General features: G+C 38.2%; 1 protein-coding gene across 1 annotated transcript in view; it reads left to right on the top strand.

Moving 5' to 3' along the window:
* Cntn5 (contactin 5) overlaps positions 1–17205 on the top strand; it is a 1215881-nt gene that overhangs the window by 716626 nt on the left and 482050 nt on the right. The window contains exon 4 of the mRNA XM_057767831.1: positions 7892–8113. Coding sequence (XP_057623814.1) covers positions 7892–8113 — 222 coding nt within the window. The remainder of the gene's footprint in view (positions 1–7891; positions 8114–17205) is intronic.

Genomic DNA, 17205 nt, shown 5'->3' with positions numbered 1-17205 from the left:
CTGAACAAATGTGGCTACCAAGAAGCTGTGCTTAACTCTGTTCTTCTGCATCTAGAATTCCTTCCCAAGTTCTCTCAGTTTTTATGTGTATGTAATTGCTGCACACTGGAGCATTTGTGAACAGAGACTGCTTATTTGTTTTTTTGTCCACTCAGAACTAAATAGTTACACAGAAATTGTATTAATTACAACACTGCTTTACCTATTAGTTCAGGCTTCTTATTAACTAATTTTTACATCTTAAATTAAGCTATTTCTATTCATTTGTGTATCACCATGAGGTTGTGGCCTACTGGTAAGATTCTGGGGCTTCTGTTTGCTTCAGTAGCTACATGATGTCTCTATGATGCTACCGACTCTTTCTATATATATCTCTGCTCAGGTTTTCCACCTGGCTTTGCTATGCTAAGCCATTGACCAATACAACTTTATTCATTAACCAATAAAAGCAACATATATACAGAAGGACATCTCATATCAAGAGGGAAACCTTAACAGTCTCATCTTGGAAGCTATACTGTGACACAGTGAGTCATGCACTAAACCCCTTTGTCCACATATCTTTACTTGTAAGTGTTCATAGTAAAGAGCCACTGTTTTGGTTTGATGTCTCTGGTTTCTGCTATACTATTGATGTTGGGCCCTAATTGGGACTCTTGGATATCCTGTTGTTGCCTTGTGTGGTAGAGTTCTTGCAGCATCGGGGCTGCAGATCAAGTCCCTTCATGTACTCCAGCAGATCCTAGATGGGGGGGTTATTGTGGTGGGCTAAGTTATAACTCTCGTTCTGGGCCTGGGCAATGACAGGGTTCATCTGCCCTCCAGTTATCCACTGTCCTCAGCACCAGGGTGAGATCTCTAGCATTGTCCCAGCTAATTTACCCCTTTTCATAGTCATTCTTCAAGTGGCTCACACATTACAAATGAATGTGTGATCAGCAGAAAGATATTAACAAACAGCTAAACACAAGTGTAGATTTGTATAAAGTGTGAAGGTACATATTTGTTTGATGTATACAGCCAGCTGGAATGGTACAACTTCTTTGATCGCCAGTCAAGTTCTTTACATCTGCCCAAGACATCACCATGTGGGATAGTGTCTACCAAGCCTGAGAAAGCCTTCTTTGTTATTAATTAGAAAATTAGGGAATACCCACTCATTGCACTCACTAAAATGTTTTCTAAAAATTAAAAAGATGAACTTCACAGGGAGAAAGTGCTGAACTAGTGAAGGTGGCATTTTGATAGTGGCACGAAGCTTATGCTTTGTCCATACTGTCTTACTGTTATATCCAGAAGTTCATATTGTGCCCCTCTTGGATTATAAGGAGCCTTTGAAGGTGAGATTTATATTTTATTTCTATTTTGTTTCTGCATTTCATTCAGTATATGCTGTATAATAGATAATAATTTCTTGTGCAGGGAATAAATGTTAAAATATGTATGCACAAATAGGCCAAATGTAAAGATTTTCTTTAGTTGCCTAGAATTTCATTAATGTAGTTGGCCATGTTTAATTCCATTTTGAAGCCTTTCATGACTGAGAGTGCCTACATTTTGAAGATTGTAGTATAGAAGGTATATTGCACCATGGGTATCACAATTATGGAAAAATCATCTCATTCATTATTTATTTTGTTGATGTAGCAAATACATAATTTGCCCATAAGAGAGACTCTAAACTTGTGGTAATCATGTTTTTTGAAGCTATTTTTTTTAACCTGGATCATTTACTAGCAAACAGTGTTATGTGTGCAGTGTTATAAACCACTGTTTATCTTTGTGTAACACAAAAAGAATAAGGCAATTAAAGGGAATATAGCTGCTAGAGTCCAGACTTTACTGCAGCCTTCCATTGTCCAAAGGAAGAGGGAATCTTTTATTGCTAATGTGGTCACACTCCACAACTAGTACTGCAGTAATTTCCTCAGCGATTCGTATTATAAAAAAACACGGATTTAAGTAATCACACATTATGCTTTTCATTATTTAAAGAGTTACTGCATAAATACTGCAGTTATAATAACCAAAATACAAAATAGGAAGATTTTATTTTTGAAATAAAAATCTTATCATATCCAATTTGATATATAATGTTTTCATGGTACATCTTTATATATACCACCAAGCCCTTATAACATGGAGAAGGAGATAAAGCTCTCCAGCCTTGCATCACTGTAGTTATAATTGTCCACGGTGAATCAGAGAAGTAGGTAGGTCAGATAGAACTCTTCTCCATACTCTGTTGCTAATTCTGATTTTCAGTCTCCCGCAAAGACTAGGACTGCATTTCTATGAGCTGCTCTCTTTGTATGTAAGAATAATTAGTTCTGATGCTTGACATTCAAACGGTGCTTTCACATAGAGAGCTTCTCTCTTTATAGTGCTCTCTGGCTCACACAGTTGAAATGGAGTAAAGTTTATGTGTAAGGCAGAAATGCTGAGCTGAGGCAATCTGATCTGGGCTATTTCAAATTCTCTTCCACCTGTACGCAGAAACCCAGTTGAGAAAATGTACATTGTTTAAAAATTAGTAAGCTTTTCTAAGTGTGCTTCATACAACGGGCTCTGCTGAGGTGTTCCATCCATCCTTAAAGGTTCATAAAACAGAAGAGGCCTGAAATTGCACAGTGAACATGAATCCTCATCAAAGATAGGATTGCTTAACAGTCACCCTGGCCAAGGTCAGGTATCAGGTTTCTTCATGCTGACTTTGATGACAAACTGAGTCACATGGCGGGCCTGAGGACTGCAGGACTTTTGCTTTCTCTGGGCACAGTGTCATCAGTGTGCGGTGGTCCTCTGCTTTTACGTGTCTCAGTGTTGCTATTAGGAAAGCCACCACAAATCACTTGATGTTTTAGAGTATTTTTATTTAAAGTAAAACTAGAACTATGGTCAATGCATGAAGTTACAGAGGCAACCTCCTCCTCCGTGCATCTATGGTGTGGCTTCACTTTTCCACAGCCTTCAATCTGCTCCCCTTGTGTGAAGAGCTGAAAAGATGGAGTCCCACCGCACATTTTAACGGTATTATCAATATTTTAGAGTTCTGAAGTTCTCTGTAGAAATATTTTCACACTTAGGGACATATGGAGAATTATGAAGTTTAATAGGTGTCAGAAAATTTACAAATATTTAAAATACAGCAAGGGTTAAAATACATCGTTTATCATAATGTGTTTTATTTTGTTTTATTATTAAATGCTACCTTAAGGAATGCCTGCTCTACATATTCCAATATTCCATTTCACTTCTATTAATATTGTTCATACTCAGTGGCAACATTTTAACTCTATAAAATGACCTTTAAAATAATGAAAAAGATTATTGTTAGTTCTGACACCAAAAGATGTGGCAATGTCACTGCGACTCAGCAGACCATGATTTTATTAAATAATCTAACTTTAGTGATCTCAGGGTCATTTGAGGAAGAGATGTCTGATGGAGGCATTAATATTTACTCCTACCCATCTTCCAGCTGGAATCCCAGGCTGTGAGAGCACCAGGTTAATTGAGTTTTATCGCAAAATCTCTAGGCCACTTTAGAAATTACTGTAAGGCACATTCCCTAAGGTCTGATCTATATAAAGTGAGAAAATAGAAGGAGAAATGAGGAATACCTAACCAGGTTCCACTGATATTGCCAACACTGGTACTTAAAAGACTGACCAACTCAAAAGTGATTTTCTCAGAAAAAATTAGGAGTCACTTTTCTCCTAGTCCATTCTCAGAAAAATGGGGAGAAGAGCAGTCCTGCTGTTACAAAGAAAAATCACAAGAATATGCAAATGCTATTTTTTTTTCTTTAATCCACAGTTTCTGCATTTGTCCTCACTTCCCCCCTAATTTGCTTATATAGATATATAAATATAAGGTGAGAAAGTATAAGGGTTACTTTTTCACTATTTGAATTCTTCAGGGTAAAATCTAAATTAAAAGACAGTATTTATGCTCTTACCTTATAAATTAATCTCAGCTGAAAGAGATAAATTGAGGACTTGCTATTCCTACCAGATTGTGGCACAGGCTAAGCACAAACTATAGATAATAAATGTAATAAAACTAACATTAATTTGTTTCCCTAGAAATCATTCCAATTCCATAAATGACTTTGCTCTATTCCATGATGCTATAAAATGAACTTGGGTATTCCCATTCTACAAATATAGAAGCTGAGGAAAAGAGATACTCAGACATGATCAGGCACACAGCAACTGTGGTAAAGAGTCCAGATTTAAACTCTGCCCTCCATCTTTGAAGGCTGTGTTGAAAACAGACTTAGAGATAGAGATCTCTCTTACCCCACAGTTTCCATAAGTGAAATGAGCATCTGGGGCAGGGGGAAGCCTTGTGTTCCCAGAGCCAATGTGTGTTTTCATTCAAGGAGGAAGGCTCTGTTCTGAACATTTAGACACCAAGTAAAGCCCCCTCACCTCTTTCCTTCAGGGTACACAGTTTTGCTTCTGTGAATGTACAGAATGAAATAGTTTGAGACACTTAGGAATACTTTACCAATGCTATTAGACTGAAATCACATGAAGGAAGGGATATTTGTGGCTCATGACCATTTGAAGATTGTCAGTATTTGATAATGAGGAAGGGAATGACTTAAGTCAGAAAATGTGTTTATTACTTTTAAAAGGAACCAAACAATATTATTTGCAAATATGACTCCAAAGTTTGATTTCTTTAGAGTTCTGATATCTTGCATTCAGAATTCAAGTCCAATTGAGCCCTGCATTCCCTAAAATGCCAGCTCAGGTCTTTCCTCTGAAAAATATTTTCTATGGCTGCTGGCTGAATGAGAGGATTCTGCAACTGTGACAGGGAGCCTGCAGGTCTCTAAATCTGCTTTTCTTCCACTCTGCATTAAAAGCAGATGCATGCTGGCCTTCGTTTCCACTAGATTAGAACTTCGTGGAGGTCGGGAAAATAATTTATTCACTTTTGGACTTCCAGCTTTGGCATCTTTATATGCATTTCCTGAGAGCTGTATGCGTGAATTCATGGCCAGGTTACAGCGAAACCAAAAGGGAATCACAACAAGAACAGATGCAAGAGGGTGCACAGAGAGGCCAGTGCTCTGCCCAGTCAGGGTTCAGCTCATCTATCTGTTAATGGTACAAACCAATTGCTGACCTTCTTGGCAGTATTTTACGTGTGTGTGTGTGTGTGTACATAAGATTTACTACCACAATGATCAACAGTAGAATATGGAGGGAAGTGGGGGGGACAAATAGTAACAAAACATAATGATATATGTGTCTGAAATTACAACAATAAAGACTATTTTTTGCATAATTAACCAAAACTAACTGTTAAATAAAGTTTCTTAGTTTTCTACTAAGTTTTATACTTACCTTGATTAAAGTCTCAAGCTCATATTTATAATTATTTCATAGCTCAGAGGAGTTGGGATGTTTCTCTCTGTTATTTGTAAGGCAGGATGCACAGATCTAATGCAGATAATTACTCTGAAAATGAAGACACTCGCAAGTTAGGCCATAAAAGCAAATTCTCATTCTCCTTCATTTTCCCACTACATCTACGTGCTGCCTACAACTTACGCTTGCTTTCTGGTTCTAAAAGAGATGTTATAACTCTCTACAATCTATTCTCCAGTACACTTTGCTCAAAGGTGTTAGTTATTTCCAGGTAAACTTCATACACCTTCTTCAGGCTGTGGGAGGCTTTAGCCTTCTCTAGGCTAAAGGACACAGATCTCTTCTCAGTGATGGTAAAGAGCATGCTCATTTTAAGTGTGGAAAACATCCCAAAATATATTTTTCTTGACTTTCAAAAAATTATATTTGTGATTTTACAGTAGAGAAATGTTAAATTTAATTTGATACTTTAGCACCTAACATGTTATTTCTAAATCATGGAAATGTTTCTATATCTCAAAATATCTGTCTGAGGCCCTGAAGTGATTTTAGATAATTTTAATTATGAGAAAGCTTACTGGTAAAATCTGACTTTCATCTTACATTTAGTTAGCAGGCATTAACATAAAATATGTTCTCTGAGCAATCTTCTGATTCTTAAAAGTATTCCAAGATTGGTGCTGGAGATAGGGTTCAACAGTGAAGAGCAACGGCTACAGTTTCAGAAGACCTGTGTTCAATTTCCAGCACCCATCTGGCCAGCTTGCTACCGTGTGTAACCCTGGTTCCAGGAGATTTGGTATCCTGTTTTGGTCTCTATGGGCACGAGGTGTGAATGTGATGCACACAATGATATTCAGGCCAAGCACCCATATACATCAAATAAATGTTTTAAAAAGTCTCCCATTCTTAGCAAATTGTTCAGTTCAGTTTATATTAAAAATGCAAAAATCCAATATGTGTCTTACGTAATCTCATTTTATTCAGATTGTTTTCCAAAACTATGCAATAAATTATTACTGTATTAGTCACAGTTCTCTAGAGGAACAGAACTTATAGAATGAGTGTGTGTGTGTGTGATTTCTTAAAATGAGATTCTGTGGTTCAGCTATTTCAACAATGGCTGTCTAGCAATAGAAGGTCCAAAATTATACTAGTTGTTCATTTCATGAGACTGGTTGCCTCAGCTGGTTTTTGTACACATCAGAACACCAAAGAAGAATACTCTAGTGCCAATGAAGAATGGACTTGTCAGTGAAAGCAAGCAAGCAAAGAGAGCAAGCTTTCTTCTTCCATATATGTATATATATATATATATATAAAAGCTGCCAACAGAAGGTGTGGGCCAGACTAAAGGTGGAGCTTCCTACCTCAAAAGTATGGTCATGAGCGTGTGGCAGGCAAGCGGGAGGCATGGTACTGTAGAGATAGCTGAGAGCTACATCCTGATCCAGAGTCAGGAGAGGGCAGAGAGAGAGAGAGAGAGAGAGAGAGAGAGAGAAAGAGAGAGAGAAAGAATGGGCCTATCATGGCCCTTTGAAATGTCAAACCTCAACCATAGTGAAACCTTTCCTCCAACAAGGCCACACCTACTAATCCTTGTAATCATTTCAAACAGTTCTACCCCTTGTGGCCAAGTATTCAAGCATAACCCTATGGGGATCACTCTCATTCAAACTACCACATTATTTTCTGAGCACATAATAGTTCAATATTTTTCAGATGTTATGTACACTTTTTTCTTTTATTAATGTAGCACAATTTAGGAAATTAAATAGAATGAAAATAAAATATTTCTTAATAATGAACAAAAACGGAAGTTTCATAATATCATTTCTTCTATTTGATATTAACTTATAGAAATTATAAAACATGACATATTCCATAGAGATTCTTTCACCTATAGTAGTTAATTGAGGATTTCTGGGGGAACCTAAGGCATAACTTTTAGTGTAAAGAAGATGAGAAACTGCTGGTATGGCGTGATGTTTTCCAGCCAATGCTGTTCCTGTCTATGTGTATTTCTCTTTGTAGATATAAAACATAAGCTGAAATAATTTTCCCAACTTCAGTAATAAAAAAGGCACTAAATTATCCTACATGGAATGGATTAAAACAAGCTCTAAGTATATTCAAATACTTGTGCAAAGAGGCTGCGTCTTTAAACATTTTCTCTACCCCTTCCTCTTTCTCTCTCATTCCCTCCCTCCCTTATTCCCACCATCCTTTCTTCCTGCTCCCCCCATTTTCTATCGCCCTTTGCTTTTTTTGCTCTATTTCTACTTCATTTATTTTTTTCATTCTTAATCAAGGAACATATTACAGCAATTAAGGTTTCACAAAATATTCCCAAACCTAGCTGTTAGTCTCTAATGCTTTTTTTCCTCACTTTTAATTCTAGTTTGAATTAATTTGTAGCAGATTTCCAATAATATATCCACACACACACAAAGGTCAATCACGGGTCTTGGGATTGATTTTGTGTTGCTGCTTCCTTTTTGCAGAGAACTCTGAAGCAATCTCCGGTGTTCCCACTTCCTATGCTGCATTGCCGAGAATTAAGAAGAGTTCAGCCTCATCTGCCTTTGGTTCCAAGGTCAGGCCGCGGTACAGCAGCTCTTCATTAGGTACCCTGAGTGTTTCTTCCCCGAGCTGGCGAGGGGCAGCTCAACAGTACCACCCTCCAGTCAACCTTTATCACTCATCGGATGCCTTCAGACAAGATGGTAAGTGCAGAAAAAGATGAAAATAGCATGAGTTAGGCAAGGAACACATCATACAATGCTCGGCTTCTTGAGCATCCGTATTTCCCAGGGAAAGGTGAGTGCACTATCCGCCCATTCCTGCAGTCCCCACTATGCAGGACAATCAGATGCAATTGGAAGTCTACTCAAAGCAGGAACTCATTTAATAATATCAGGCAGGAGCTTGTGATGGGGTAGAGAAGATTGGGGTGGGTTGAGGTGGAATAAGGAACAAGGGCCAATAACATTCTGCCACTCTAGCAGAGACTGGGCAGGGGCGGGTCTAGGTTGTGTTGAGTCACTCACATGCAGAAGTCCTGGCCAAAGACAGGTCTCCAAACTCGAGCTACGCTCAAGAAGTTACACTAGGCCTCATGTCAAGGCCTCACAAAGTCCAACAATACAAGACTGCTATGACAGGTCTTAAGGTTGCTGTGTCGTAGGGAGAGAATCAGCTTTGGGAAAGCAGGTGGAGTTTAGAGGAGTTTGGGCTCAGTGTGTCTAGGCCATCTAGGAATGCTAGAAGTGTATTTAGGAGAGTTGGAGAGACAAGCTTCTTCTTCCCTGATTGTTTGCATTTCAAATAGGTAGCTCTCTGAGTCCTATACAGATTACTGTTTGTAACAATGGGGGAGGGTGCTGGAGACAAGGTGGTCTACATCTAATAGGAGCAGGCTCTGAACTTACAAATGCAACTTCCTAAACTGCCTTGCTGGAAGACAAAAGGAAGTCTGCAGGCTGTGGGATGAAGAAAAGGCCACTGGGTAGAGAAACCTGTTAAAGCTTTTGGTTTCTATTCTAAACATTTCTCAAGATTCTTAATAAAATTGTTAATTATTCTTACTACCAGTAGTTATTTAAAACTAAATTTCACGAGGCAGTGGTGGTGCACACCTTTAATCCCAGCATTCCGAAGGCAAAGGCAGGCAGATCTCATGGAGGTCAACACCAGTCTTGTCTACTGAGTAAGTTCCAGGACTAGCTCCATAGATATTGACAAACCTTCTTTGGAAAAACAAAATAAACAAAAAAAGAAAGAAAGAAAAGAAAGAGAAAAAACTAAACTTCAGAATTAATAGTCTGAAAGTAGAAGTATTTTTTTTTTGAATGGCAGTTTGACAATGAGTATCAGTAGCCTTAAAACAGACATTCTGGGGATTGGAGAGGTGACTCAGTGATTAAAAATGTGTAGTGCTCTTACAGAGGATCTTAGTTCTGTTCCGAGAACCCACATCAAGCTGCTCACAATTGCTTATAACTCCAGTTCCAGGGGAATGCAATCCAGGGAGTGCCTCTGGGCATCCACACACATGTGCGCAGACACCCCCCCCCGCCCCCGCCCACGGACATATACACATATCCATAATTTAAAATAATGCAGATCTTTAAATAAATGAAATAAACATGTTAAGTATAGTTTTATTTCTAGATTTTTTTAGTAAAACAGTGTTAAGTATAATATACCGCATATCCTAAGATTGTATGCTTAAATATAAACTTTATTTTTGAGTGATGAATAAATAACCCAATGTCACACTTAGATACCAGTTAAATTAAAAACCACTCTATAATTATTAACATTATGGACTGAAAAACATTTTCTCGTTGTTCCTAAGTCTGTCATTATTAGACATATTACAACATTAGGTTAGCTAGCAAGGAGGGCAAGGCTCCTGCCTGTGATTATTAACAGATTTAAAACTAGCTTATCTCACTCCATTTCTCCAAGAAATGTCTGGTATAGATACCGTTGTTGCCTCCTGGAGGAATGAAAACCAGGGGTGATACATGCCTCTCCCAGAATTCCCTTACTAATAGGCTCCATATACAGCTCTCCTTAACACTTCTACTGATTTTAAGAGCAATAATGAATATCATGATTGACTGAGTACAGATAAGATATTTGAAGAAACATTTTTCTAGAACTTTATGTCAAAGATTAAAATATCAGCTTATGCTGTGTTACGGTATATAAGCAAGCTCATTATTCTTGATTATAACAAATCATTCCCTTATAAGGTACTCATCCCATGATGCTGGTCTTTACAGCTTATTCACACAGGATGATTTGACCATAAACATATGTCTAATGTTAAAATACTTGACATGGGTTTTAAAAGTCCCATTGCATTATGTTTAATTTCCTTTGCAACTGTAATTAAATTTGTGCTTTGGAAATTTCATGCATGTATATAGTACATTGTGAATGCTATCTATCTACCCCAGCACCTCCAAACCACTCCCAGCACCTCAGCCCATTTGCTTTATCACATCCATGAAATTTTGTTTTTTAATTGCTGAGTTTATCCAGCTATTTGTGTGACTGTGGATTTGGAGATCACCATTAAAGCCTGCTGGGTATGTCGTAATCAGACAGATATACAATCAAGATTAATCATTTTGAGGGCAGTGTTATCTTGTTGGATTAGTTAGAAAGTATTGAGTGTTCAGAAATACAAGCTTTGCATATTTGTCTTAATTTCTTACAAGCTGCTAGACTGATATTATGTTCTCTTACAGCTAATAGAAATTAAGGTAACTCTCAAATATGACTAAAATATAGACAGAAGATCTGAAATAAAATAAATGCAAATTATAAAATAAGTATGCTAAAGAGCATAAGCTAGAGTCAGGAACCGTCAAAGAGTCTGTTGCAACCAGCTTTCTTCACAGTACAACACCTTTATACCTGCTGTGGGCCTGTCCTATTTTGGACTATGTAGTGGCCAAATATATTTATCAGGGCTCTCTAGAAAAACAGAAGTGACAGAATGAGTGTCTATCTGAGGAAGCAAGCTCTAAGTCCAGTGAAGGAACAGACTTGCCATGGATCCTGGGGACTAACCAGTGAAGAGCAAGCATTTCCTTCCTCTGTGTCCTTTTTATAGGCTGCCGCCAGCAGGGATGACACAGTTTTAGGGTGGGTCTTCCCACATCAAATGACACGTTTATGAAAAGTCCTTACAAGTGTACCCAGCAGCTTGGGTTACAGTTAATCTAAGATGTAGCCATGTGATCAACAAATTCAATGAAATAGTTTTATTCTTTCTGGCAAAAGACACACTTTTCTGCATTGATCTCATTATGAGTTTATTACTTTGTATGGTGACTTGTAACTCAAACATTACTACAAAAACATTAATTGTTTTCATTCTGTTCAACACTGGTTGATGAGACCCAAGTAATGACAAAGTGATTTTTTTATATCTGCTCTCCTTAGTGTCTTATAATCACATACACACACCAACTGGGGATCTTGACAAAGTGCAGACTCATTTACAGAAATCAAGGAAAGGTACAGCCCTTAATTTACAAGAAATTTCTCTATTTCTATCTCATATCCATGACTGTGTCCCATGGATTATGCTTTGAGTGAAAAACAAGTCTCTAGTCCCAGGGATCCAATTTAGCCTAATTTAAAATTTCTGCCAATGTAGTTTATTTCACATTTTAGAATGCTCGAGATAATATATAAAAACTTTCCCTGACTCTTGCTTTCTCATCTGAGTATCTGATACATCTTGCCTGGATGTGATTGAATTCTTTTTCCGGGACAAGAGTCTGACATATGGCTTTTGGCAGGTAATTCCCTTTAGCTTTGATTGAGAGTAAACCTGAGGTTGGCAAGCTCTTGTGAAAAATGAGAAAAATAGCAGAGCCTGAAGAGGAAGCCATCCTGACCCTGCCAAGAGTCAAGCCAGAAGGATGTGCCACAGTTTTTCTGATAAATCTAAAATCTTAGTTTGCTGGGGAGAAAAAGGAGAAACAGTTTAACTCTGCAGTAAGCATCCAGCAGAAACTCACACACAAACACCAGCAAACTTGGTGAATGTTTGCTGTAATGCGTGTCTCAGCAGACACTGGAAATCTTGCATATCTTTTTTCACCCATGGCAAACTAAGACTATTAAAATGAATAATTTATTTTTATGTGATAGAATATGATGGTGGTTATAAAGATAATGTGATGTCATTCCCTTAAAGTCAGTAAAATGTGATGTGAGGGGCTGGACCGATGGCACAGCCATGAAGAGTGTTGGCTGCTCTTCCAGAGGACCCATGTTTGTTTCCCAGAATCATATCTAGAATCTCACAACTACCTGTAACTCCAGCTCTAGGGGATCCAATGCCCCCTTCTGGACTCTGTGGGTACTTGCACACATATGCTTTACATTCACACGGACACATTTACAAAAATGAAAAACTTAAATATATGTGTGTACATATAAGACATTATGTCCTATATGGTTCAATTTTAAAACATGGCAGAAAAAGTAGACTAAAGTGCTTTCCTCTCAGGATAAAGGGGGAACAGGGAAGTGGTATCAGGAGAGAAATATAGAAGACTTTGACATCATGCTATTTTGCTTCTTAAAAGATTTATGTCTGGTACAGTAGTTCAGTGGAAAACACCTGTCTAGCATGCACAAGTCCCTGATGTCACCAATCTAGAAACAGCTGGACCTGGATGGAGCCAATAACTGAGGCAAACGAAAGTCTCATGTACTAGCCAAACTTATTCACAGTCTCTGACAAATTATACCCTGAGGGTAAATAGGAACCCCATGAGTTAGAATCACAAGGGTAAGCCATATGTGGCAGACAAGTCACATGTGGCAAAAACCATTTTCAATAGAGGCTTATAAAGAAGTCACAATAGCCAGTTTTAGTGAATAATCTGAAGTAAACTCACTCTTACCTACTACCCCAAAAGTCCCGAAACACGTTCCAAGAACAACTCCATGCTTTGAAGACATTGAGGTCTTGCTTTCCTGGCGTTTTCTCACAGGTACTGAAGCAACTTCATTCTTGGACAGAGTTCTGACACCTGGGTTCAATCCTTAGTGGCACAGAAGAATATAAACCAAATATGTAGATACCAATTGGCATCTAAAGTGACTCACAGTGACTCCTCAGCATCTCATATGTATCCTGTCCCTTGCTCTTATAGTCCTAGCTGTGAACTGGCTTCCACCAAACTGACTGTAACAAAGACATGGAAGCTAACTCTGAACCTCACATTACCAAAGACCCCAGCTCCCTTTTTCTTGTCTTTTCTGTTGTATTGTTCCTTAAGCAGAACAATGTCAGTTCATTCTCAGCACTCCTCATCGGTTAAGACAATTAACAATAAATGAGATACAGCATCCCAAAAATCCCTCAGAAACTCAATCCTGGGGAACAATCATTTGAGAGAATTCACAGGTAGACCTACCCACTAGAGCATCAAGATTGGTCTCCTGTCTACATTGTGAAAAACAGAGTCTTAAGAGAATCAGATTAAACCTCCCCTTGTTTCCAATGCCACAGAGACAGTGTGAAAATAAACCCATTTCTTTCTTCATGCTGCGGGTGTCGTCCCTTCCTGAGCACACTTCTCTATTCTCTTCTGAGGATTAGCCTCACACTTGCATAGTGGAAAATTTTCATACATTTCATCTATTTTAATTTTCTGTGTCATCTTGTGATCATCCTACATCTGGATACATTTTTTTAGGCAGCCGATCTCAGTAGTTAGCCAAGGGTTGTTTATTCGGAACTTAATTATGCATTCTTTTTGTTCTCCTTAATATTCTGTGCAAAACCCACTTTTTAGTTCTATTTGTTACTTTAGCAGATGCTGCAAAAAAGAAAAAAGCAAATGTTGCAAGCTGAGAGATAAAATTATTCTTTATGCTATTTCACTTAATCATCTACACTAAATGTGCTAAATTTTATCTGATTAAAATTGTGAAATGTTTGAAACACAAAGTAAATTCTGTGACTACATATTAACTTTATTAAATTTTAATATTTTGCCTACTTTAGTACTATTTTTAAAGATTTACTTATTTCATTTCAAGTGTATTAATGTTTTCCCTCCATGTATGTCTGTATACTGCATGTGTGTTTTGGGCACGCAGAAATCAAAAGAGAGTGTCAGATTCACTGGGACTGGAGGTATAAATGTTTGTGAACTGCTTTGTGGATGCTGGTAAATGAACCCAGGTCCTCTACAAGAGCAAGAAGTGCTATTAACTGCCAAATCATCTTCCAAGCTCCCTACTTCAATACTTAAATGATTATTATTTACTTATTTGTGTTGGAGTGTGTGCTCTTGTGTGAAGGTCACATAACAACTTTTGGAAAATGTTTCTTCCTTTTCACCACGTGGGTTCATAGATTCCAACTTAGATTTTCAGACTTGGAGGAATGCACCTTCACCCACTGAGTCTTCAAAGTCATAATTTCTTCTGTCAGATTCCTCCCCTTGTATTTTCAGTTTTCTTAGTGAAGCATATCCTAAAATAATGAATACATGATTGTGTAAAGAATCTTAATTTTCTTTTATTTGAAATATCTTTATTCTGCTTTAGTCTGAAGTTGATAGTAATTTTTTCTTAATACTTCAGTTATTTTCTGGCTTTTCTTTTGACAGGTAAGAAGTTTATAATTAAGTTACCCACTTAATTGTCTATTCTTTATAAATGAACTGTCCACAGCAAATCTTTCTTTTCTAACTCTTTTTTTTTTGACGGTTTTTAAAAAGAATTGTTTATTTACTGAAGCTGGGGCATATTAGATATATAACCAATTTTAAATTTACAACTTTTAATTCAATTCTGAAATGTTTTCACACACGCACAAAAAAAATTGGCATGCAACAGCTGCCCTACGGTGAAAGAGTCACCTTATCAACAGACTGTTGCAAGGACAGTCATCAGGGTTGAAAAATTATTTGTCCTGAACATGAAAACTTATAACAAATTTAAATAAATTTTACAAACTTATTACTTGTAGTTTTCCCCTCGCCAGACCCAAAATGGAAAATAAAATCTCCAGGTAGCTATCAGACGTCAGTAAGCACATAATCCTGGATCGCCCACACCCAAAGCAGAGCGACGTTCATGAAACCCATCATCAGAGAGAAAGCCTCTTAATTTTCTATAAACAAAACTGACATGTGCCAAAAAAGAAAGACACCAGAGAACAAACCAAAGTTTTCAAAACTGTACTTTTTAAAAATCTGTCAAATATTCACAAAATAATTTCAAGATGAGAAAGAATCTTTCCCAAATGTGCAGTATTTCTACTCTTGCCTCATAACTTACTTCTCTTTTACTCATTTTCTGTGGTATCTCTAACCTTTTTCTAGGATATTGTTATATGTTTCATCTAGAATGAATTACTGTTCTTATCATGGACTTTAATCATTTTGTGCCATTCTTTTTTTTTTGGTTTTTTCGAGACAGGGTTTCTCTGTGGCTTCGGAGCCTGTCCTGGAACTAGCTCTGTAGACCAGGCTGGTCTCGAACTCACAGAGATCCGCCTGCCTCTGCCTCCCGAGTGCTGGGATTAAAGGCGTGCGATTTTGTGCCATTCTTAGTCTATACTTGGATTTGGTATTTCTTCCTTCAGGTACCTGTGCTATAAATGACATTTAACTCATTTAACTCCTTCTGTTCTGTATGTTTGTCTATCTGGTAAACGGCCCAGTCACTAGACCAAGCTGCTCTTACCTCTAGAGTAAGAGGAAACTTCATGGTGTTTCTAGGCAGCTATGCTAGGATAATTGAGATTGAGCCATTATGACAAGAAACAAGAACACTTGATTAAGGTCAGAGTCAAGGATCTCCTCCTACTTTCGCAATCCAGTGGTTTGTATTCTCATGTGTTCGGCCTTCCAATCAGACATAGCTACCCACAGAAAGCACAGGCTTTATGTTGTAATAATCTTGAAAGCATAATGTACTGAGTCTTGTGTGAGTACAGGGGCCAGCACACCTCACATGGCACATGCTCAGCAGCAAATACAGTGGGTAAACAGTATTCGATCAAAAGTAGACTGGACATGGGGGGCAGTCCAGCCGCAGCAGTAAATTCAAGGACAGAGTGGACAGAGGAAATCGCCTTATTTTTAAGAACTATGCACATAGACAATGCTTATAGCAATGTCTGGGTGACTAAGGAATTTATTATGAAATATACTTATTAAGGAATGTGAACTTTTTATCTAAGTTAGCAGAAATCCCCCAATAAGGCAGTGAAGTACATTTTTAGCAGCAGTTGCCTGAGAGACCTCTGAGCATCTAGACTGTAAACAATAATAAAATATCACTTATGGTAGGAGTGAAGTAAAAAGTGTTAGTAGCTTGTTATCACACTTACAAAAGGAAAAATAAAAGTGTCTAAAGGAAAACAACAGCAGCAGGGGTAATGTGAGGGAGTCTCTTGTACTCCTTCGCAGGCTTACTCAGTCAAAGCTGTAGCCATAACATTTCCCCCTGGATTCTCATCGCTGTATTGACAGGAGATCATGATATACCTTCAGATTACACTGCTGGTGTGCTTGTGTCAGCCGTAAGTTAGAGGTAACCAGCAGGCAAAGGCTTGGCATCAGATGTAACTGTCTGAGAAATGATAGGAAAAGCAGTCACTAGAGGGAATGCCCTAGTTTGGAAGGGAGTCTAGAATGCAGGGACTAGTCTAGAATGCAGGGACTAGTAGCTTGTCATCATCCTGATAAACACCCATGCAGGAAACAGGAAGGAAACCTCCCTCATGAATTTGAGTTTGGGGCCTCATAGAGTGCTGATTTCTTAGCTTGTTCTGGTAGTGATGAAACTGGCTGGGAAGTTTGGGAGGAGAAGGCTGTGTTTCAAGGGTTAGGAGAGAAGACTGGATTGAGTGTGATCTAGCGCAACATTCTATAAGGCAGCATATGGTTTCTGTGGCAAAACAGCATCATTGTAGTTCTCCAGAAAGCTTCTACAGCAAAGTAAGTGTGTCCCTCGAGTCCTAGCTGGCTGAACTCCAGGAAAACAAGTGTCCCCTCAAGTCAATTGTCTGAGAATTCCCCTGGAAGAGCTCCAGCCCACGGTCACAATGGGTAGTAGGTACTGTTATGCTCCATTAAAGTATGGGTGTGGAACCTCCCAGTAGGACTTGTGGAAAAAGCCTTGATTGTCTCGAGACCAAGGTGATAAGAGAACAGTGCTTTAATGTACACAATGACCCTGAGAACGCTAAAGACCCAATCACTGGAATCCATAGGACAGTTGAATGCCGTAGTAGACTGTGTAAGCAGGAATTCTG

Source organism: Chionomys nivalis, chromosome 4, assembly GCF_950005125.1.
Source record: "Chionomys nivalis chromosome 4, mChiNiv1.1, whole genome shotgun sequence".
Lineage (NCBI taxonomy): Eukaryota > Metazoa > Chordata > Mammalia > Rodentia > Cricetidae > Chionomys > Chionomys nivalis.
Note: the sequence above shows the minus strand (reverse complement) of the source record. Positions and strands in the feature narration are given on the sequence as shown.